Consider the following 23,624-nt stretch of genomic DNA (forward strand, 5'->3'; position numbering starts at 1 on the left):
TATGAATTTTAAGGATTTTAGTATCTAATCCAGCACTGTAAGTGCATGAGCATATGTAAAGTAGTCTTGTGTATCAGACAGGAACAGGGAGTGCAAAGAGTATGTGTGAGTAAAGTAACACAGTGTTGTTGATCAGACATGACATAGCCCTGAAAATAATTTTTTTAATGGTTTTCTGTTAAATAAAAAGTTTTTTACGCTTCTCGGTGTGCTATGATTTTCCTTTTTTCAGAGGCCGGACTCTCATTCTAGTTGCCAACTCTATTGTCACTTAAATTTGAACTATCATAGTGATGAGTGAATTAATCTTTTTAAGGATGAAATGAGTAAAAAAAAATCTCATACAGTTTTGCTTTTTGTCTTGACATTTCATCGGAGTTTGTCTTTTATGTTTTCTCATGTCTTTTCCTGATATTTTGTAGTCTTTTAAATCAAACACAAAAAATATATACCAACTCTGGATTTAGAAATAACACTCCTCTTACAACGCTAAATAACTCTGTGTACACTCTGTAATTCAAAACAGACTAACGTTGGTTTTACTTGTGCTGCATTCTCCTCTGAATTTCCTATCTGAGGCATGTAAATAACAATAGGGCTGTAGAATTTTATCTTTTTTATGAAATAACCTTTGCTGGTCGTATACAGACTTATCCTGCAGTGAGTGCCTGTTTGGTATTTATTTGTCTCTGGAATTACTGATATTTCTTTCTCCAAGGCCTGTGCAGCAGATCCTGAGAAGCATTGGGCTTGTTGAGAAGAAAGAGAAGGAGATTATTTTGTCATCTCTGTATTCACATTAGTGTGATTTTGAAGTGGTAGCTCTCAGTTTCTACAGATCTGTTTCCACCAAACACCATAGATCTGAAAAACAAGCAAAAGGCTTTTCCTCCTGTATGCACCCTGCAGTCAGATGTGTGATTATTATAGCTTGTGGAGGCATGCTTGTGGTAGCTTTAATCTCACTAGTTCATGCATCAGGAGTAGCAAAGCTGTGGTAACATAGTCCTCAGTTAGGGCTCATTTTGTGGTACATTGGATGCTTACTCAAATTAATTGCCTTCAGTGACATCCATGCTCTTTATTTTAACTGTTTTGTTATTTGAGGCTAACAAAATTAAGTGTAATTGAAGTATATCTAACATACTGCAGTCGTATCTCCTAGTTGCAGTGCTGATGCAGCGAGTAAGGCAGTGAGCCCTACTCTCTCATTCTTCTGAGAGCTGATTAGGAAGGTCTGCTCTAGTTTGATAGTTTTAAGATGGGCTTTTATCAGAAATTTGCAGGAATCTGGACATGCTTAACCACGCTATATATAAATGAAATACTAAATTCCTAAAATTAGCAAAGGAAGCATAAAAATAATTAAATGGAAGCTTTGCTCCTGTGGCCTATTGGAGTCCTGTTGAAATCAGTGCTTTGGTGTATTTTATGTATAAGCCCTCATCCTGCAACCAGATCCTTCATGAACGAGTTCTCCTTTCTCAGCATGCATTACTCCTATTCAAAAACCAACACACTAATCCTTGGCTGCTGTAAACAGAACTGGGAATGTGTTTGCAAATAAACAGGTAAAAACAGACAGGGTGAGTAATACAGCATTTGTCTCATACTGGACTGGTGAGCCAGTAGAAAGGTAAATACACTTCTCTGTGTAGCTTTCTAAAATCTCCCTATAGGAAACGTTAAAAAAATGTTAAAACAGCTGTTTACATAATAGGGAGCAATTGTTAGTGGTGAACAGGAGCGGACAGCTTATCAGGATATGGTGTTTGACACACACTGCTCTAATGGTGAAGTAGTTCTGTAAATCCATTAAATTTGAGTTTCTTTCAGGTGTTTTAAGGATAGCAACCAATAGCATGATCCAGAGATACCAGTGCAGAATTGAATGCCAACAGCAGTTCAAAATGCCATGTGCACATTGTTCACTCAAGATGGGAATTCTTATTTTTGTTGGACGTTTTTGCAAAAGCTACAGAAGAATTTCAGTAAAAGTAGGAGTGCTGAGCGCGCAAGTGATTCTGTTACTCCAAATCCTGTTTCAGAGCAAAATGCTGAATTTTAGCTTTTTGGCTTCTGTGAATATATTTCTTTTCCTTTTGATCCTGTTTTTGTATTTGAGAATTTGGGATTATTCTCTGCGTAGTGCTTTTATATTTTCAGAGGTAATATGAAGTTTATGTGAAGAAGCTGGTGTGCAAGAAAGCAGCATGCCAATTTGTACTACAGCTGTTCTGACCAGACTTTGATGTGAATGTTGTTTGTGTACAGGGAGAGCTCAGTCTAAGTCAATAATTAGACTGGATCTAAAGAACAGATGCCATCAAGGGAAAAATTCTGGCTGTGTATTCCCACTGTTAACCCTTAGTGGGCTAGTTCAGTGAGCTAGCTCAGAAGAAAAGTCTTCCATGTAAGGAACCTGCTGGCAGGTAACTGTTAAATCAGTTTAGAATTGGTGTGAAATTATAGTTTAGGAGTGTAGTGTGACACGTTTAATCTGGCAATGCCAGTTTAAACACAATCCATAGGTGTCATATACTCTCAGTTCTCCTTTCTGGTACTTCCTTTGCCCTCAGTCCTCACGCGCACATTAACTCATTCTCAGGGCAGAAGGAAATAAACATTTTCCTTTTTTCTTTCTTTTTTTCAGTACTGCGCTAGGTTACCTGCTAACAGTTTCTGATTCATACAAACCCCCTTTGACAGAGCACAGAAAGTAACACAGTGATGGAGGCAGGTGCAGAAGTGTTGTGGGAAGCTGGGTCTCTCTCTACCCCTAATGAGGACCAAGACTGCCTTTCTGTGAAGCAGTTTTCCCCATGGCATATTTTGCATACGGTTGGGGTATTGATGCACTTGCTTGTCTGTATGTATTTGCCTTCATGGGTCAGTTTATAGTAATTTATCAAAAATGCACAGCGTTACCCTAAATTTTATCCTTTGGCTTGTTTTCAGGGGATGCTTTTATAAATGCTGGGAGGCACAGAAGTTCCTGAGCAGGTAATGCAATTCCCAGCTAGTGGCGCAGCTGCTGTGCCTGCAGGATGAGGCTATTAGAAATTAAATGAGCAAATTTGGTGCCTTTCTTTTGCTGAGAGAATAAGGAAGTAGATGCCTGACTTACTCAGGAGTTACTGTACATCCCACTGGTTACACCAGACCTGCAGATGCTTAAGCCAATTCATTCTCATGAGGCTGCTGTTCTACTGAAATGTGTTTTTAGCAAATGTTACACCTTTTGGTGATGTTGTCTGCCTCCACCCTCCCAAGATATTGCTGTACATAAGTGAGAATGGAGTGTGTGAGTATTGAAATATAGATATGGGGACACTTTTCGTGGCATACTGTACCTTGTATTTTCAAGATACAAGGAATTATTTCTAAGTGGTAGTCATGGAGGATTTTGATTTGAAGCATTAAGTGATTTTTTTATTTTGTCCTGCTCTCAGAAAAAGAAAATGCAGATTATTTTCATCAGAAATTATACTTTGGAATTATATGTTTATATACAGGTATGTGTTTCGATATTTAAGTAACATATCGGTTCCAGGCAACTAGTTTGCAGATTTTTCCTTTCAGGTTTGAATTCTAATCCATGTATTTTAAAATGGTATTTTTTCAGCAGGAGGAGGGAAAGTGTTGCTGTGGTGCTTCAAGGCCTCAATTTTTATTGACCAATTACAGCAAGTACAGCAATTTAGAGCAGCAGCAGTCAGTTTTTAGAGTTCACTGGGGTTACAGCTCCTGTGTACATAAAAATAATTTATATCTCTGTGAATACTGTTGGCATTTTTTTCCCCTCAGCTTAACAAAGGAAGCCAGGGCAAGCACAAAGTGCCTTCTGTTTGCATGCACGCAGGCTTTGCAGGGACAGTTGCGATGGCGATAGGCATGAGAATGCAGATGGGGATGTCCAAGTGCTGGCTCTGCTGGTGCTGCTGTGGATGGCAGTGGGCGGCTGCCTCACCCCCATCATATCTCTCTGGTGTCTGTTGCCTACAGGCTCTTATTGTATGCCTCTGCTACATTTAGGCATAAGCATATTTTGGTGTTTTATGCAACATAGGTGCTATGACATGCTGAGGGATTTGTAGCTTAATTGAGGAGGAGGGGGTGTTGTATTCAGGGTGCAGCAGTTGGGGTCTGTTGCCAAATGGAGGTGGGCCTCTGCTGTATGCGTGGTCAAACAGGTAGCTTTCCTGGAACACTTTGCTTGGGAAAGAATGCTAAAGAGCTGTGGATTATGGGAACACTGCTAAGCAAAAAGCCTCAATCTTTGTGTGCCTTGTTGCTTAAGACCAGAGAAATAATGATGTCTAGTTTGGTAATACTTAAAAGGAGATTTGGTTCATTTTAAACCGCTTAAAGTTGTTCTATTAACAGGTAATTCTTCAGACTTTCACCAGAGAAGTGTGATTTTTATAAAAGCCTTAAATTTTCTTGCATTTCAGATCGCCTTTATTTTGCAATTCTCTGCCAAAAACCAAAGAGTGGAGCTGCAAATACGCATTATTTCTGCATAGATGATGAACTTGTATATGAGAAGTAAGTACAGGCTTATTTTTGCCTATTTTTTCATACTTAAATTAGAACAGCAGCAATGAGGAACCAGTCTAATTGACATTCTCTTTTTAAAGGTAGCTGAGGGAAACATACCATTGCCATTATGGAACTAATTACATTAATTTGATGCTCTCAGACTTATCTGCCATGATGATTTATATGTCTTAGAAAGGTTCCTTGCCTTCCTATCAGGATTTCTTAAACCTCTTTTCAAAGCAGAAGCTTTCATTGTAGACATTGCTGTTAGAAGACATGGGAACACGATTGAACAGTATATATTCAGAAGTGCACGTTGTACTGCTGAGCTGAAGGGGATGTTTTTCATTGCCTGAGTATTAAATGGAATGTCTAAACTTCCTAGAATATGAGAAAAAAACGGCAAAATCAATTCAAGCCTTTATAAGCTGACAATGGATATATTATTTTCTCTGTAGTGAATAGTGTAGGCCTTTGTATGTGATCTGAAATGCTGCTAATTCTTTAAATATTTTTGACCAAAGGTGTGCTGACTGTTCATGAAAGTACTAATCAGTCTTCATTATCTGTGTTTGCTTTTCTCTACCAATATCAATTGCCTTCTTTTAAAGTAGAACTTTTGGATTGCTCTTAAAATAGAGTTTCTAAACTGGGGTCACTGAGTGTACTGTAGTGAGAATGTTTCAGATGTTGAGTATGCCACAGAAAAAAGTTTTAGTCTCTATTTAAAGATGACAAAACTGTTTCCTCCAATGAAATAGTATGCATGTAAAAAGACATTCTTTTGTTTAGAATTAGGTATATATATCAGGTATATACTACTACTCCTTGCTTTATGCATCTGATTCTATAAAAAAGGGCATTTACAGACATCATTTACCAATTTCCCACTTTCTCCTAACAGCTTCTATGCAGATTTTGGACCACTCAATCTGGCAATGGTCTACAGATACTGCTGCAAGCTAAATAAAAAATTACAGGTAACTCTTGAGTTTTTTTTATTCAATATTCTTGACTTTTTTAAGAATAAAATCAAGTAGGCCAAAAGGGTTTTTTTTTGTTCAGGTGCTTCCCTGGGTTCGTAATCCAGGTAAGTTTTGCATATGAACTGAATTTTATTAACGCGAGTCTAGGGAGGAGAAGGATCAGGAGGGAATACCCACCTACTGTTAAGATCTGGAAGATGCACTGCTGTGGCAGTGACTAATGTTAAGCTCCTAAAAGATTGTCACCTTTATTGGGTGCTGAGTAATTTTTAGGTTTGGACTCTTGATGGAGTATGGTGTCTTTAAAACTGAGAGTTCCTATGTTAAGTTACATGATAGACTTCAAGTTAGTTGACCTCTGACAGATGATGGATTATAAAACCTGTTAGGCAGATAAAAAAGCTTATTAGCATTAGTGTGAATCACAGTTTGCCTCTTCAGAACTGCTTAGATCTTCAAACTGCCACTGAACTGTGAAAACTGGGAAGTATGCGGAATGTTTTAGTGTAAGAGAGTTGGTTTGTTTCGTTTTTTTTTGTCTCCTTGATGTCTGTCAACTGGTATTAGTTTGTGTAATTCAAACTTGCTTTGTCCCCATGTCACTACAAACATGTTTGCCAGAGACAAGATTCTCCAATTTATGTTTACAGGGTGCTCTGAAGCAACGCAAGTCTATATTGTAATCACTGTGAATATCTTTGAGTTTGTATTGCATAGGTGTGTTGGGATTGTTAAGAACATACCACTGCTAGTGATTTGGAGTTTCTTTGTATTTCTTTGAATGCATTGAATAGTATCTGAGCAAGTAACATTGCTATTTACGTAGTGACGTTTTATGATCGCTTAGCAGTTGATCAAAGTATACAGTTTCAAGTGCATCACAATCTCTTTCAAGAGGCAGTTAGGGTATAGTTTAGCTGCCACCACAGAAGCAACTGTCTTTCCCATTGATCACACCGTTCTGTCTTTTTTCTAAGTTAACTAGAGAAACTGTATACCAGGTTGAGATGAAACTTTTAAAAGTTACTTATGATAGAGTTTAGAAATACTTCCAAAATATTTTCATCTAATAAATACACACATGTGTTTTCCAAGGGTTCTGATTCTTAGAAACAGCTACTAGTTCATTTATCTAGAGTCGAGTTTTCTTTAAGAGTAAAACAAAAGTCTAAATTCCATTTTTAAAACTATTGTGACTTTAACATGCCTGTAATGTTTTCGAGAATGCTGGTTTGTATTTACTCCTCCTGAATGCCTATCTGTGACATAGGGCTTGAAGTCAGAAATACTAAATGAGTTTAAGCAGAAAAAAAGAAAGTTTACTCTAATTTGTATCAATAATTATTTAGGCTGGATACTGGGAAAAATACTGGAACAGTCTGGGTAGGGATGTAATAGTCTTCCAAAGCGTTTCAGGGACTAGTCTGCAGTGTACTTGGTCCTGTGAATACAGGTGGTTGATAGTAAGTGAACAGACCCTTGCATTCCTCTAATTTTATAAAGGAAGACATGAAAGTCTAAAATATGTAAATGAATAATTTTGTTCATTTCTTGATACAGTCATTTTCATTGATAAGGAAGAAAATAGTTCATTATACTGGCTTTGATCAGAAAAAACAAGCAAATGCTGCGTTCCTGATAGGCTCCTACGCAGTAAGTATTTACATTTTTACATTACATCAGCTTGCTAAATGTGTTCGTATTTTCAAGAGAAAAACAATTCTGTTCTCTTGAATAGTCTTCCTACTAATGTATTTTATAGTAAGGTACCATGTACTAAGACAGCTTTTAAAGTCTATCAGGTATGTAAATGGAATTGTATGGGTTTGGATTTTTAATTCTCTATTGTAATCTGTGCTTCTAAGAAACAAAATACCACTGAAAAGAAAATCTTTCTAAGTACTTTCATTTAGAAAAAAATGGCTGCTTCTTGATGTTTTTCCTTTTCTCTATACACACATAGTCTCTTCCATCTTTTTTAAAATGGAGAAGTATTAACTTCCACAAAGCATAGTATATTGTTTCCTACTGCATGCACTTTTAAATCTACCTTTCCTTCCCCAGCTGCCTCTTTTCTAATGTAAGGTGGTCTCTTCAGTTAACCTAGGAGAAGGAGTGAAGTCACGTGGTAGGCTTAGGGCCGGCATAAAGGCTGGGCATACTCCAGGTGGCTGGAAATGTACTGAGCCAGGCCTCTCCGAGGGAGAAATGACTGGCTTTACATCACAACTGCATGTGTTTGGCAAGGAATAAAATGCTGAACTCTTTAGAATGGAAGATGTAATGTACCGTATTCATGTTCTGCTTTGACTTGTAACACATCTTGATTGTAACCTTTGCTTTTGTTTACTGAGTAATAAAAGGAAGTGAGAACCTGTGTTCTTTTTGATGTTGGAGGTTTGAGTGGTCAGGTTCGTGTAGCCTTAGGTCATTCCTATTTATTAGCTACAAGACTATACAATACTTGCTGTGATGCTGGCAGTTTTCTTGCTGCCTCTCTACGTCATGCAGAATTCCAGCTCTCCAGGGTTTCTCTCTATTTTCTACAGTACTTATTACAAATAAAGGAACTAGATTTCAAAATGTGTCACTCCTGGTACTTGAAACACAAGTGCTTAGGAATGGTGCTGTAGACCTTTGCATGTGGAAACTGGTGGCATGAGTTACTAAACTTCTTTGTAGTTAAGGCATTATGTTGACTGAATAGCTGCAGCTTTCAAAACTACTTCCTGGTAACTTGATCATAAGGGAGACTTAGAAAGCAAGAGATGACTTTTAGGTCAAGTTTTGGGATTTTTGGCGAAACAATCTGATATGAAAGCACTGTGGTTGAATATGTAAAAGTATACAAAAAACATAAAACAAATCTTATTTGCAATCATCCAGTAGCCCTGCCTTGTTGCAATAAAAACATACAGTTGAAGAGGAGCACTTGGACACCCTTGAATAAAGCTCTAAGATTAATATATGTGGATCATGACAGTCCAAAACGTGGTAATTAAAAATTGAGGCTGCTGGACAGAGGAGGCGGCAGTTTTTGCTTCAGAGAACTGCAATGAAAGAGGTGGGAGTTGCAGTGTACAGAAAGGATGCTAAGGCAGATCAATTACAGTATGACACAAGATTATGACTGACTAGTCGGTGCATGTGGGAAGGCTACCTGCAGACAGCTGGCATATGCCACAAAGAGGTTAATCTAAACCACCAGTAATTTTCATAGATCAGAGACCTCTGTTTGCTTAATTTATTGGATTGTACAAGGTGAATATTTCAGCAGTTGCCCTTAAAGACCCATGGCAAAGTGAAGCACTATGTATCAGTCCCCTCCTTGAACGAAGGTGTGTTTGTCTTGTGTAATTGCAAGTACTAGATGGTGAGGTGCTTCTAGCTAGATGCTGATTTTCTTTTCAATTTGACAGACTTTGGCCTTGGTACTGCTTTTTATATAAAGTAGGGTACAGTTTCTTCCAAGACTGATGTGGGATAGAGTCCAGTGAAGGAAGATCACAGAAGAAAGTCCGTGCCCCTGAGGCTTAACTTTCATGATCTTTCATGGAGAGGCCAGCTTAATTACAACACTCGCTGATGAAGTGTTCAAATATACACCTCTCACATTTCTACTTTCTGCAAGGAGATTTGTATTGCTCTCTATGGGGCGAGTAATGGTATAGGATCTCTTCAGAATGTGTGATGAATATATGCCTGTGCACATATTTCCTGATTGAAAGGAAATACGTTGAGGCCTGTTTTATTTAAAACAGATGTAGTCTTAAGCATCTACTTACTTCTTCAGTTTTGAGTGTTGTGCTTTTTGATGAAGAAGGATCCATCCAGCTATTGGTCAAAACTTTGTGAAGCTTTTCTGTAATTTTAGTTAATCAGACTGTCCTGTTGGTAATACTCTTCACTGCTTGAACTATTGCATGAAATGAGAATCGTTGTATTGCTGATCCTTTACAGTGTAAGTGGTAGGTTGCCACTGTATTTTGTTTTCTGTGGCTGGAATGCGTTTTCTTGTTTTCCTTTGGGTTTTTATGTGGGTTCCTGTTTCAACGGTGTACCCACTGTGTTGAGGAACTTTGTTACAGTGCATCAGGTTGGAGGAATTCAGGTGGGAAGAGCAAGGAAATATAAAGGGAAAGTAACCTTTGCAGAGTTAGTAATGAAGATAGTGCTTGTTTGTGTGTGTTGTAAAACCTTTAACATAAACACAGTTTTGGGTCCAGAGTGCTCTGGAGAGGCAAGTGCTTTAAGTTCCTTATTAAGAGTAGCAGGCTGCCTGGTTTTCAGGAATAGCATGGATGCAATAAGTGTGTCTGCTTTCTGGTTTTGTTTTTTTTTTTTTTTTAATACAGTTCCTTTTTAACTATAAAACTATAATGGACTGTATATAACTAATTTTCCTCTGAAACTTGTATGTCCTCATAAAATTCAATGTATTTGTGCCAGCAACTTCTGAGCCTGTGATTTCAAGGGCTGGTTGACCTGAAATTTGTGTTCTTAAACAGAATGCTATTTAACTTATGCTTGAAGACATTGGGACATATTTGCATGGTTTATCATTCAACATTTTTTGCTTAAATGTGTATCTATGTGTATGTGTGTATATATATATATATATCTCATGTGGGGATAAGCTCATTTTGACTACTAAGGCAATTGCGAAATTCTGCGTTAACTTAGGTGAAATGTGAGGGCTGCTGTTAGTGTTCTGGTTTACAAGCAGTCTGTTCCCAGTCTTTTCTCCACAGTTGGTGTGTTTTAATGTTTCTCCCCTCCCCTTCATTTAACTTGTCTTTCTTTCCTCTTCAGTGGAGATAGTTTCTGAATTCTCCAGGCTACACACTTCTTTCTCCTCCCTCCTGCATCTGCTGCTTCCTTCCAGGTGTACTTTGATGTGACAGCACAACCTAACTCAAGCTACAGGGCTCTTCAGTATAATAACATGGCCTTAAAAGTGAAGAACAAAGTTTTCAAATACATTGTTACATATTTAGTTTTAGAATAAAATATGATTTTTTTTTTTAGACTAAATCATAACAATTTAGATCTTAATCCCTTTATTGTTCATCTTTCATCTATTTTAAGTCTGTATTTTGTTTCCTTTTTTTACAGATTGTATACTGTATAATGGGAATAATATTCTTCTGTGTAGATAAGCATAACTTTGACATGTTCAGCCACACAGGGAGTGGCCAGAATTCTGTGTGTTAGATTTGAATGTTTACACTTTATTTGGGCAGAGGGGTGAGGGGAAAGAAGCTGGGTGGGGGAGGGGAAAAACCCTTTGTTCTTTACCTTTTAAAGAAAAGTTGCTTTTCCTTGGAAGCGATCTGCACTGTTCAGGCCTTACCACTCTACCAAAGCAGCAGTGATCTTCTGAGTTGATCTCTACAGTGGCTTCTCTTGATTTTCACCAGGACTTGACTGTGGGTGAGGAAAGTCTGCTTCTTCCATCATTGCTCTTTCTATATTAAGAAAGAAAATGTACCCTCTGTGCCCTGTCCACCCAAATCCCAAGCTCCCTCCTCTCCCCTTGGATGCATTAACTTAGTAACAGTGTTTTTTTTCTCAGGCCTGGCACTAATTATGTACTTGGAGGGTGACCCTCCGAGGGTACCACCCCATGAACTGCTGTAATTCAGGTCACCTTCTCCAGGACTCATCTCTGTACTTTGTCTATTTTCTCATCTTCTTTCTTCAGGGTAAGCAGTGTTTCCTTCATCCATTCCGATCCATAGTACTGGTTTTTTGCCTTTTCAATTTGTTAGTATCTTTCCTATCTGTGGGCCTAATGCTGGGTAGAAGCTGGAGGTTGCAAAAGCAATTAGCACCCATCTGTGTGATGTTGAACTGCTCTGTTGAACTGCTTCTTACCATGGCATTTGCAGAATTATCTCTGGCTGAGCCTGTTTGTTTAGTGGTCCATGTTGAGTTTTGGTAAATGGGTAACTGCAGTAGCAGTTAAATTACAAGTCAGGTGGGTAAACTTATGTTTACCTTCAGCTGCATTTTGGTGAGAGGTGCTTATGATTGACAAGCAAGTGGCAGAGACGAGATGGACAGAGTAATAGCCTTTCGTTTAAGCAAAAGTTTCCTTGAGTCTTTTTTTGCTTTCTCTGTGTTTGTGTCCTCTAAAAAGCTACCTTCTCTGAATTTTATTTGGGAAATCATGATTAGTTTTCATGATGGCAGTTTTTCCTGCTGTTTGTACTAGGTTCTTTCTCATGATGTTCTTACCAGACTGTCTTCATAGAAGAAGGGTTGCTTTCTGGGAGTCCTTCACAGTAGTACTAGCTTGCTTTCTTAGCTATTGTGAAGTACCAATGTGCCAAGCCCAGTCAGTTCCCAGCTAATAGGGTTTTCTATACCTCCCCTCCACTGTTTGATAGGTAATTGGAGTTTTTTTGCTTTTGTTTATGATGAACAAAGAGAATTGCCAGAGGCTGGCAGCTGTTCCCTCTCTGCCACTTTTATCCAGTCAATGTCTGTGCTTCCACTAGTGAAGGAACTGTTAACCACATGTGCATTTCTTCAGTACACCACAAATCCATACTGGAAACTTTGTATTCTAATACATTTCTATTTTAATTTTATTGTATTTAATCTTTTTCTTCTAAGGAATAGTGCTGGAAAATTTTAACCTGTTAACTGACTGGTATATCCAACAAATGTTGTAGTGAAATAAAGTATTTAATACTTTTAAGTTATAGTAAAGTTATGCATATATGTGTTCTTGTGTTTGAGTCTGGTCACACAGTAGTTACTTGTATTTGTTAAGAATGGGTGGGTTATGATTATCTGCGGTTTATAGCAGCTGGGTGAGAGACATTTTTGGAACATGGTTGTATCATATGAAATTTGCTTGTAAGCAGTTTAAAATTAATCATCTCATTATATTGCTTTTACGTCAATATGTTTGGTAAAATCTGTGATTTAGGCAGCAGCCCTAAGTAGATTTTGCAATTAAGGTTGAGAGGTGGATAAACTTTATTACACTAAGCGCATCATGTACGTGAATTTCAAGTGCTATTTACAGACTTGAGTTAATACAGTTTCTAACACTGCAGCATATTTAAATATCCTGTTTAATTTTCCTGAAAAAAACAAGTTATGTCATAGGCTATTATTATCAAACATGTTTTGCATCGCAAGTAGCTTTACTGTATCACTTGGCAGTCACAGATATTCAAGATTAAGATGCCTTTTTCTACCTGAACCTCTGTTCCTTTTCTATTGTAATACTACTAATCCTGTTGTTGTGATTATTGGTTTTACAATTCTAAAGCCAATCTGGGAAACTTTCTTTAAGTAAGGCTGGTTTGAAAACAGTAATATGAATTAGACAATAACATGGCTTGCTGAAAGAACTCTCCTTCTATAGGTGATTTTAAATGCTCATAAATAAAGACTGGATTGCCTAGTCCTGCAAGCCCTTCTGTTTCATTCACTGAACATTATAGCAGCTATTTGACTACACAGTGATGTTGGCAGGAACAGTGCTTGAGTGCACCTTTCCCAGTACTCAACGCTTGGGTGGTTCTTGACCATTCACATAGCTGCCTCAGTCCCTTAATTAGAAACAGATCTCCTACAGATATCCTAAATTAATAGGATGATTAGAGCAATGTTCAACTGCTAATCACAAATTTCTGTCTGTATTTTGAAGTTCATCAGAATGTTTTTTTGTATGCATAACAAAAGCGAATTGCTAAATTGTTGGTACACAAGTGATTATACAGTGTGATAAGAGTATGTTATTTTGGCTTGAGAGATATTAGTTCCTTATAATAACAATTTTCCTGGGTGCTAGTTAACTAAAGACTCATAAAGCATTTTAAAAGTTTTTCCATGTGGACTTATATATGTGTGTATGTAGATATGTCTACATGTGTGTATACCTGACTGCACTTGCATATGATAGAAGGAAAATTCTAAAACCAATGTAATTGTTGGATTGTTTATTTCAGGTCTGCTGAATTTTCTAAGGCCTTTTTAAAAAGCTGCTTTTTTTTAGCTTTTACCTCACACGCAGAAAAGGAGCCCTTTCAGAACACAATGTAAAATTCTGATAGATTTATCTCTATTCGTATATACAAGAATGAACAAAAACTATCCCAGAAAATGGCTTCTTCTGCTAAATAACAGTTAATATAGATCTTGAAATTTATTTTAATTCTTTTAATCTTTGTAATAATACTCCTTTTTGATTGCTTTATTGATGTTAATGTAAAAAAACAAATTTATATCTGAAAGTTTACGTCTTCTTAGAAAGCATAGCAGAAACATAATCAGCATCCGGACAAACTGGTTCCAGTTGTGTATTTTGATTCTGCAGGTTGTGTCTTTTCTTATTTCTTCACCTTCCCACAGTACATACCTCTTGAATTTACAGGTATTTTTATTTCGCTCTTCATCAGATCGACATTTCCATTCTCTTTTTCCTGAAACTTCACTTCTGCTTACTGCATTGGAAAATCTCTCTTTCAACACTTCTGTCTGCTGCAGGTCTCTCAGATCACTTTTGCTTTCTCTCATTTGCTGGCTTTCTTTAGTCCTTTGCTCACCCACATCATTCCGATGAAATTGTTCATCTTTAAGGCCTTTAGTGGCCTTCTCCTGGTCAGAAAGAGTGTTATACACAATTATATATATAGTTATGTATTAATATATAATACTATATTACAGTTTCAGTTTGTGTCATGTTTTTGAAGTGAGTCTTTCCTTAAGCCCTGCTAACTGCGTTTTGGCTCACTTCATAAAGCACTGTTGGAGCCATCCCAACAGGTAATGGGAGTTCAGTCCCCAGGACCAGATTAGGACTAGCTGTTAAGGTTAAGAGGTGCTGGAAGTGTATAGTGCAGATATCAGATCTTCAGCGCTGGCTCTTGGTCTACAGATGCATTTCTGCTCATGCCCAGTATTTCCTAATAATATGTGGTCTCTGCTGCTTTGATTCTGTTTCTTCCCTGGGCTTTCCTACCCCTTCTCTTGCTCCTTCGGGCTTACCTGTTTCCATATCTGGAATTTGGTTTGCCTACAACCTGAACCCAGACTCGCTCATGTTCAGCTTCCATTCAGCCTTGCTTGTATCCAAGATTTCCAGCTGGGTGCTATTTTATGGTGTTAAGCGGTGACAGAAACTGACCTTGTCTCCACTTTGACTGTCACAGCTTCTTGTAGTGTGGCACGGCCAAGATACTTTCCTTCTGAATGAAGTACCTATTCATGGTCTTCCCTATTCTGTGTGGAGACTGAATGCTATTCTTCCCTTTTGAAGCACTCCACACTATTGCACCCATACAGATATCATATTCATATTAATCTTATTTTTTTCCTTAGCCACTTTTCAGTAGGAACAGCATTTTACAATTTCATCAACTGCTGTCTCTGCAACGGTTCACATGTTGTGTCTTGCGTTTATAGTAGTGTCACAGCTGAAGTGTGGTAGGATCTCTGTTTGCTTCAGAAAAATCTGAGAAATCCAACTGGAAGAGCTTAACTTCCTCTGCGAATATACTGAATATTGGTTCAGTTGTATAAGAACTACTGCATATTTTTACTTAGTAGATTGTGCACATTGAAAAATGCCATCTTCTTGCAGAGTGCTTTTGTACAAAATTATGTTAGATAGTGGATTTTTATGTCAAAATCAGGTTGGCTTTTTTAAGTTTCCTTGGATGGAGCAAGTGTTCGTATAACTATGTTAAGGGAAATCCATACACATGTGCAAGAATGTTCAAATGGTGTTTCTAGCAACTTCGCTGGCAATGTAATTTCAGAAGTTGCATTTGTGCTTAAGAACTATCATGTTTCAGTATGTTGTAATGTAATTTAGAGTTATTTTAATACAACACTTAAAATTATGGAAACCCCCCCCAGCTTCTTGCAGCTCCTACAGTTGGAAACAAATGCTTCTGCATTGGAGCTTGTTTTCTTAAAGAAACTGGTAAAACCTCGGTTAGGATACAGAAGAAATCCATGACCTTTCTGAGCTGCATGCACTTACAGGATTATATATATCTGCATTTTTACTTGCCTGTTGTACAAATAGTACTATTTGTCTATTACCCAGCACTGAATCCAGGTTTTTTCCAGGTGACTCATTTCTGGCTACAAACTCTATTTCGGCTGTTTAATTACCTTCTGTTTGCTAATGCCATGTCATGTCTCTGGTTTGTAAGATTTTCTGGGGCAGGGCGTTTTTCTCATAAGTCAGCAGTGCTAGATTTATATGATTGCTAGCAGTACGTGTTCACTGTGCTGCAAGATGCAAAGTATGACTATGTCAAAGTGTACAACTTGAAGTTTCTTGGAACGTAACCTTTATATCCAGTTCAGGCAGTGAATGTGTCTGTGGAATAGAAACTGAACTCTGGCATCTGAGGAGCAGCTGTTCAACAATATTTCGAGGGATTTTAAGGTCTCTTCTTTATTCTGATTGTATGCTTGCAAATATAAATGCAACAGTCACTCTTCCCCCGTGAATGCACACAAACACAGAGTGAAGTTTTCACCACTTAACTGCTTAAACAAGACGTATCTTTTTCCCTTGGTTTTGCTAATTGCACAGGAAGACTACTCAGCAAATAGCACAGTAATCCAATCAGAGGAAAAATGAAAGGCATCATCTGTGGCCTTATTTTAGCTGTCTATTTAGGACATGTTTCAATCTGGGTTTGGCTTTTTTTTCTTCCATTGGTATCTGTTCCACTGCCCATTCTCAACTCACAGGAATGTGTGTGTATATCGAAGGAGGATGTTGAAGGTATGTTAAGCGATTTGTTCAAAATGGTTTTACAGGGGCATCAAAGAAATTTGAAGGGCAATGCCAGCTTTTAAAAGAAAAAAGTGTCAAAAGCCACAGAAAGCAAAAATGCCACACAGATTTTTTTGAAGATGCTTAATTGGTACTCATTAGAATACTTCCAAAAATCTCTAAGCAAAAAGGTCATCAGTGTAAGAAATTTAAATAATTTTAGTGAACATTAATGAAAGAAAAAATCTGTAGTATGTTAAAGCTTTAAAGAAAAATCATTAGCTTGAAATTACTGAATATTGACCTGTTAACAACTGTTAATAACAAGCTGTTATCTCCTGGCCATGCTGGGGATGGTGTTTGATGGTACTAGAAGACATGATTTGCATAAAAGAGAAGTTTTATGATATTCTTTAAGGAGACCTTAGTGTTAGAGCGTGTCTTGGAGGGTCTAGGCATGTTGTCACGTGCTGGTCACAACCAGTGTTCACCATGGCTCAGCTTTGGGGCCAGTCGTGTTTACTGTCTTTATCAGTGATCTGGATGAGGGGATTTAGGGCTACCTAAGTAAGTTTGAAGAAGACACCAAACTGGGTAGAAGTGCCAATCTGCTCGAGGGCAGGAAGGCTCTGCAGAGGAAGTTGGGCAGACTGGATCGATGGGCCAAGGCCAACTGTATGAGATTCAATAAGGCCAAGTGCCAGGTTTTGTGCTTTGGTTGTAACAACCCCATGCAGTGCTACAGGCTGGGGAAGAGTGGATGGAAAGCTGCCTGGCAGAAAAGAACCTGGGGCTGCTGTTCAACAGCCAGCTGAACACAAGCCATCACTGTGCCCTGGTGGCCAAGAAGGCCACCAGCACCCTGGCTTGTATCAAAAGTTGTGTGGCTAGCAGTAGCAGAGACGTGATCATGGCGCTGGTGAGGCCACTGCTTGAATACTATGTTCAGTTTTGGGCCTCTTAGTGTAAGAAAGACATTGAGCTGCTCAAACATGTCCAGAGGAGGGCAGCAAGTTGGTGAAAGGTCTGGAGAACAAATCTTACGAGGATCGGCTAAGGGAGCTGTGACTGTTTAGCTTGGAGAAGAGGAGACAGGGGTGACCTTACTGCTCTCTATGACTACCTAAAAAGAGGTCATAGCAGATGGATGCTGGTCTCTTCTGCCAGGTAACAAGTGATAGAATGAGAGGAAATGGCCTTGAGTTGTGCCAAGGTGCTCTGAGTTGGATATTAGGAAAAAACTCTTTACCAGAAGAGTGGTGGAGCATTGGGACAGGCTGCCCTGGGAAGTGGTTGAGTCACCATCTTCAAGGTGTACCAAAAACATGTAGATGTGGCATGTTGTGACATGGTTTAGTAGGCATGGTGGTGTTGGACTGATAGTTAGACTTGATGATCTTAGAGGTCTTTTCCAACCTTAAATATTCTATGATTCTATGTGATGGATGACCATGTGGATATTTGTTGTGAGTTGGTCCTTTGTGAATTCTTTTCTGAGTGTTTTTGACAGTAGAAAGTTTGATACAACGTGTTTCTGTTCTTAAGATTTTGCTTCTGAAGCTATGGATTTCTTTTTTTTTCTTTATGGCATCTAGGTTTAGTTACTGGGTACTGCCTCTAATGCAAAGGAGAAAATACAGGACATGGAATAATGCAAATGTACTGCTGTAGGAAAAAATATACTTGAATTACTGTTTCAATCTTCTCTGCTGAGTGTACACACTATTTTGTAGATTAGGTGATAAGTAGCTTTGGTGATATCTCTGGGGTTTTGTGTTTTGATTTACGTCTTAAAAGCTTAATATAAAAAAAAAAAAAATCTACAAACTGGCCCAGCAAAGTTGAAACATGGAAGAATCCAGATGGATGGGGGCTATTTCACTGTAGCTTATAGTTGAACTCCTGCACAAATCAATAAATTAACAAAATACATAAGTTCCTCTAGGCTGACCAGTGTTTCATACTGTTTATGTTAGTTTTATTGTTGCACACATTAATGCATTTATTCTTGATGCTATACTTTTCCAACACTTTTGAGCTCTGAGATAATTAGTTATGCCTTCTGTAGTAGACAAGTGACTTTATTAATATCAATCTTAAAGTAATCTTTTTGTTTTCTTTTCTGTCTTTTTCCTCAAAAATAGATAATATACCTGAGAGAATCCCCAGAAGATGTGTACAGGCTTTTATTGGCTGGAAGCATTTCGTATCTTCCTTTCAGGTAATAACTGTTAGAAATTTCTGTACCTTAATATTTGGAAGAAGCATTTATCAGTACTAATTTGGGAGATTTTTTTGCTCATGTATTAACACATGACTCATTCACAGCCTGAGCTTTAAATGCAGATTGCTGAACAGAAGTGTTAGCAGCTGGCAAGGAAGTGTGTTCATAGAAGGTGAAGGAGCTACACTGTTTTGTATGCACTCTTGTTGAGCTTTTTGGTCTACATTGCTTTTCACTTCGCAGTCTGTTTTTGTGCCGGTAGTTGATAGTTAAACTTATCAAAATAGCTGTCATTCATTACAAGCAGTTTGTAGTACTTTTAGCACTCTATTTTTCTCATCTGTCAAATGTATGCAGCAACCCATGAATACTGTATTGTGCATAAAGAATGCTACCTAACCTCATGTGATTTAGTCTAACTTTAAAGTATTTATTTTTACCAATGAGATTTGCAAAACTGTTGAATCATGGTTTCTTCACCCTGAGGGAATGTAATCCCAGCTGTTTCAGATCACAGGCTTCTCTTTGTGGTATATGCTGTGCTGCTTAATATAGCAAATAAAGTTGATCTGTTGTGCAGAGGAACAATTTCTTAATTTCTTCCAAAAAAGAGTTTCTATAAGCTGGACTAAACTGACATTCCATTGGCTGCCACAATACGCAGAAAAGAATGGCCAAAAATATTTTTAGAAGGTGAGTTTAGTCACCAAATATATTGTTATGGGGTGACTAGTTCAGTCTCTGCTTTTTTGTGTTTTCTAGCTCTCTTGCCAAGAGATGGGCTTTTGATGATTTGGATTTCTATTACTTCCCTCTGCCACTACTGCAGTATAATGGTGTACTAGGACTTCTCTTCAGCTGCATTTTGCTGTCATCCCATTTCTCACTTTTAAATTCCGGTTTTATATTCACAGAAAAACAAAAATCTTCCTCTAAGTTTTGTTTCTAATTATGAAGCTGTATGTGGGTGATGGAGATAGTAGCTTTTCACTCAGGTCATGTACCCTGCCCAAATTTCCAAACCATCATTTCAGCTGTACTACTTAAAGAAATGTGAAGATATACTACATAATAACAGACCTGACTTCTGAAGAAATGTCCAGCTTCTGGGATAAACTATATGGTCTGCTGAAATGTCTGCAAACTTTACTATTTTCTTGAGTTTACTGTTCCAACTAAACCCTATACAAATAGACGAATTCCGATTACATTAGTGATCATCTGAGATGTTGGTCTGAACCTGTTCCTTTAAGATCTTCTTCACTTTGCAAAACCCAGTAGCTTCTCATAGAATAAAAATCAGTCAGGTAGTTGGTAGCTTAGGGTCATTTTCAACACAAAAACCTGTTAGCAGTATGCAAAGGATTTACTTTTTTGCTTGAGGAATCACAGTGATGTTGGAAGGGACCTCTGGAAGTCATCTGGTCCAACATCCCTGCTGAAGCAAGGCCACCTACAGTCAGTTGCCCACGTCCGCGTCCTGGTGGCTTTTGAATGTCTCCAAGGATGACATTGGAGACAATTGCAGCCTCCACAGCCTGTCAGGGCAGCCTATTCCAGTGCTCAGTCATGCTCAGAGTGAAAAAATGGTTCCTCATGTTCAGGGGAAATCTCCTGTATTTCAGTTTTTGCCCATTATCTCTGGTCCCCTGACTAAGCACCACCGAAAAGACTCTTCAGGCCTGGACATTCAGACAGTTTTAATCTACTTGTCTACTTGACCAGGCCATACATCACTAGCTTGTCTATGAGGATTTATGGAGACGGTATCAAAGGCCTTACTGATGTTCAGGTAGACAACATCCACTGCTCTAACCTCATCAGATCAGTCATTTCATTGTAGAAGTTTATCATATTGGTCAAGTATGACTTTGCCTTGGTGAATCCACGCCGACTACTTAGGATTTTCTTATCCTTAATATGCCTAGAAATGATTTGCAGGCTGAGCTGCTCCATTACCTCTCTGGGAATTGAGATGATGCTGACTCAACTGTATTTCCCTGTGTATTCTTTCTTGCCCTTCTTAAAGATGAGGATGGTGTTTGCTTTCTTCCAGTCTTCAGGCATTCCTCCCAGTTGCCATGATTAATCAGAAATCATTGAGAGTGGTCTTGCAATGACATTAACCAGCTCCCTCAGCACTCATGGGTGCATCCCATCAGGGTCCACAGACCTAGGTATGTCCTGTTTGTAGGAGAGTTCCCTGACCCGATCCTCCTCCACCAAGAGCATGTCTTCCTTACTCCAGCCTTTCCCCCTAGTTACTGGGACCTGGGATTCTTGAAGGCTGGTGTTGCTAGTAAAGAATGAGACAAAGAAGGCATTCAATACCTTAACCTTTTCCATGTCCTGTGTAACCAGGTACCCTGTCTTACCGACCAATGGCCCCACATCGTCACTAGTCTTCATTTTGTCAATTACATACTTACAGAAGCCCTTCCTGTTGTCTTTGACGTGCCTGGCCAGATTCAATCCCGTTTGGGCTTTGACTTTCCTAATTTTATGTCCTGCTGTGTTGTTCCTCCAACAGATATTGGAGTGGTTGAAGTTGCCCCTCTGAGGACCACGGCCTGCGAGTGTGAGGTTGCTCCTGTTTCTCTGTGGAGGGCCTAATCCACTTGTTCTTTTCTGGTCAGGTGCCCTAACACACACTCAGTACGAGATGACCTTTACCTGTCCTCTCTTTTACCTGAACGGAGTTCTGTTATTTCCTTCTCCTGCTGATGGTTTTTTTTTTTTGCCCACTTTTCACACTGATTCATTAGAGATGAAAAGGGTACAAAACAATTGTAAAGGCAGTATCCATGTTCTTCAGAAATTCTTCCTTCTCTCTGTTGCAGTGTGAGCAGAACATATTTTTTGCTTTTTTGAAACATTAATGAGTCTCTGCTGATGTGGGTTGCCTGGTCTCAAAAGAATGTCTCCTCCTAAGACGTAATATTATCTGATGTAGTTTCAGTTTAAATTTATTTATTTACTTTACTGTCTTATTCCTGTATGATGCTTTACTCTACAGCGCATATGGAATCTCATAATGGTCATGTACTAATGCCCTACTTGAATTAGTAGAATTTTAAAAATTGTGATTGAAAGAAGGGGTTTTAGTGAAAACCAGTTTCTCCTCATGTTTAACCATAAACTATTTTATGTGTCTCAAGGAAAGTCTTTTAATATACCTATACAGTTTTAGCACTAAGGTGCTGTTTACGTGTACATAGAATGTATTATTTCTTTTGAATGGATTTCGAAGGAAACAATGCATTGTATTAATATTTCTCTCTTTTGAAAGTATACTTCAGAATAAAATGTTCTCAGGGTGTATGTTAGTATATGAAACTAATTTAGGCATTAGTTTTTGCCACAAAGAGTTTGTGTTGCCTGTCCTTTGTTGACATGAACACTGAAACATGCCATGTTCATGTCAGAAGTTGAATGTGTCGGCTCTACCAGAACTAAAACTGGAGTAATCTTACTCTTGGTTCATCTGTTGAGGTAATTTATTTTATGTTTTGTTATTATTGTAAGATGCAAGGCAGGGGGAAATGAAGTAATCATTTGCCATAATGATTTCACTATAATAGTATTTATCCTGAAGCAATCTTTTAAAAGTTTTTTGTAGAAATATCTTCAGTTGCTTTCACTCGAATTAAAATCAGATGATTTTACTGTTTTGGTCATCATATCTTACAGAGATGCTTCCTTTGGTACTAGCAGTTTTCATCTGACATTGCTGGACTGTTTTCATGCAATAAACAAGGTCAGTAAAACAACATTTTTCATATTGTAAAAGGTCAGATAAATATTGCCCAGCAGAAAAAGACTATTTAGGAAGCTAGGATCTGATTGGAGCTGTGCAGTAGATTTTCTGATTATTGCATAGCTTACTGTGTGTTGTGCACTGCAACACAACTTCTAGATACAGCGTCCATAGAAGTCAGCCCATACCTTATATAGTCCAGCAGTGAAGATTTTAAAGAGGAAATTCTGAGTTCTGTTTGTATAATCTTTCAGGACAGTAATTTACACCTCTAATCCATAAGATTTGGGTGACAGGTTTATTATAGTTTACCTGATGTTACATTTTAGGCTGAATATAGGCTTTGGAAGTTGTTTTGAATTGATGATTGTTACTTCTTAGGCATTTGCAGTGTGTGTTAATGGCTTCAAATTTTGCTTTAGTAATGCAAATAGAACAAGTGTTGGAAGATGGGTGCTTTTTTTTAACTACAAATTATCGTGATCCAGTGTTATATAGCAACACGGTGGTGAAATAATATGGTTACTTCCCCCTGCATCCCACGAAGGATGAGGGGAGTTACATGCATTCTTTTTAATCTGTAGAGTAGTGAAATGGGGAATACTGCAGCTCTCCACCCTACTACTGTCTTTCACGTTATGGATATCTCTGCCAGGCTCTACTGTTTAAGCCAGATTTTTGCAGATTTGTGATTTTCAGCTTTTTTGGATGTTTTGACATCAGCTGCTTCTATGTCAAGAGTGGTGAATTGCTATTCTTAGTAGTAGTGAACAACAAGGAAAACTAAAGATGATCATGCCATGAAAGATGAGATTAGAATGTAGTATCTTGAGTATCTGGAGAGTCAGGATTATTTCTGTTTGTGCTTTCTGACTTAACAAGTGGGTAAACTGCCAGTTACACAAATATTTACATTTTTTTCTACAGTATTAAATATATTCATTGTTATTGTGCCATAATTATGGGACATCAGGGACCACACTAGTGTCTGCTGAAGCTGTGTATCTGCAAACCATTTAAAATTATTGAAGATATTTGTATTGTAATGATGGTGAATGGCATTCATTCATAAAAATATATGCAGTCCTTGAATATGGAGTTTAGAATATATTCATAATATCAATAAATAATATTTGCCAGTTATTTTTCTCTTTTTTATTTTGTACACCTAGCAGTAATAAAAAGATGGAATACTTCTGTAGTCAGGGATTTGATGAAGATAGAAGAGAGTGGATTTTCTTGTCTAACTTTACTTACATTAAAGTTTACAAGTCTGTTTTGAACCAAGACTGAGTTGATTTGTATTTCTTCAAATATATGAAGAAATCTCTCTCAAAGGGTAGAACCTGTATTAAG

At 38.0% G+C, this 23,624-nt stretch overlaps 1 protein-coding gene across 9 annotated transcripts in view; it reads left to right on the forward strand.

Annotated features, from left to right (window-relative positions):
- Positions 1–23,624, forward strand: part of CDC14B (cell division cycle 14B) — a 48,080-nt gene that overhangs the window by 3,668 nt on the left and 20,788 nt on the right. For 8 of the 9 annotated variants that reach the window (XR_008447673.1, XM_009561653.2, XM_054053661.1 and 5 more), the window contains exons 2-6: positions 4,455–4,548; positions 5,447–5,522; positions 7,089–7,181; positions 18,432–18,508; positions 22,202–22,268. Coding sequence is in view for 8 of the 9 variants with exons in the window: in XM_009561653.2 (XP_009559948.2) it covers positions 4,455–4,548; positions 5,447–5,522; positions 7,089–7,181; positions 18,432–18,508; positions 22,202–22,268 (407 nt within the window). In the remaining variant the exon portion in view is untranslated. Of the gene's footprint in view, positions 1–2,958; positions 3,004–4,454; positions 4,549–5,446; positions 5,523–7,088; positions 7,182–18,431; positions 18,509–22,201; positions 22,269–23,624 lie in introns of all 9 variants that reach the window. The other variant, XM_054053662.1, reaches the window with a different exon arrangement.

This window comes from Cuculus canorus, chromosome Z, assembly GCF_017976375.1.
Source record: "Cuculus canorus isolate bCucCan1 chromosome Z, bCucCan1.pri, whole genome shotgun sequence".
In the NCBI taxonomy this organism is placed as follows: Eukaryota; Metazoa; Chordata; class Aves; order Cuculiformes; family Cuculidae; genus Cuculus; species Cuculus canorus.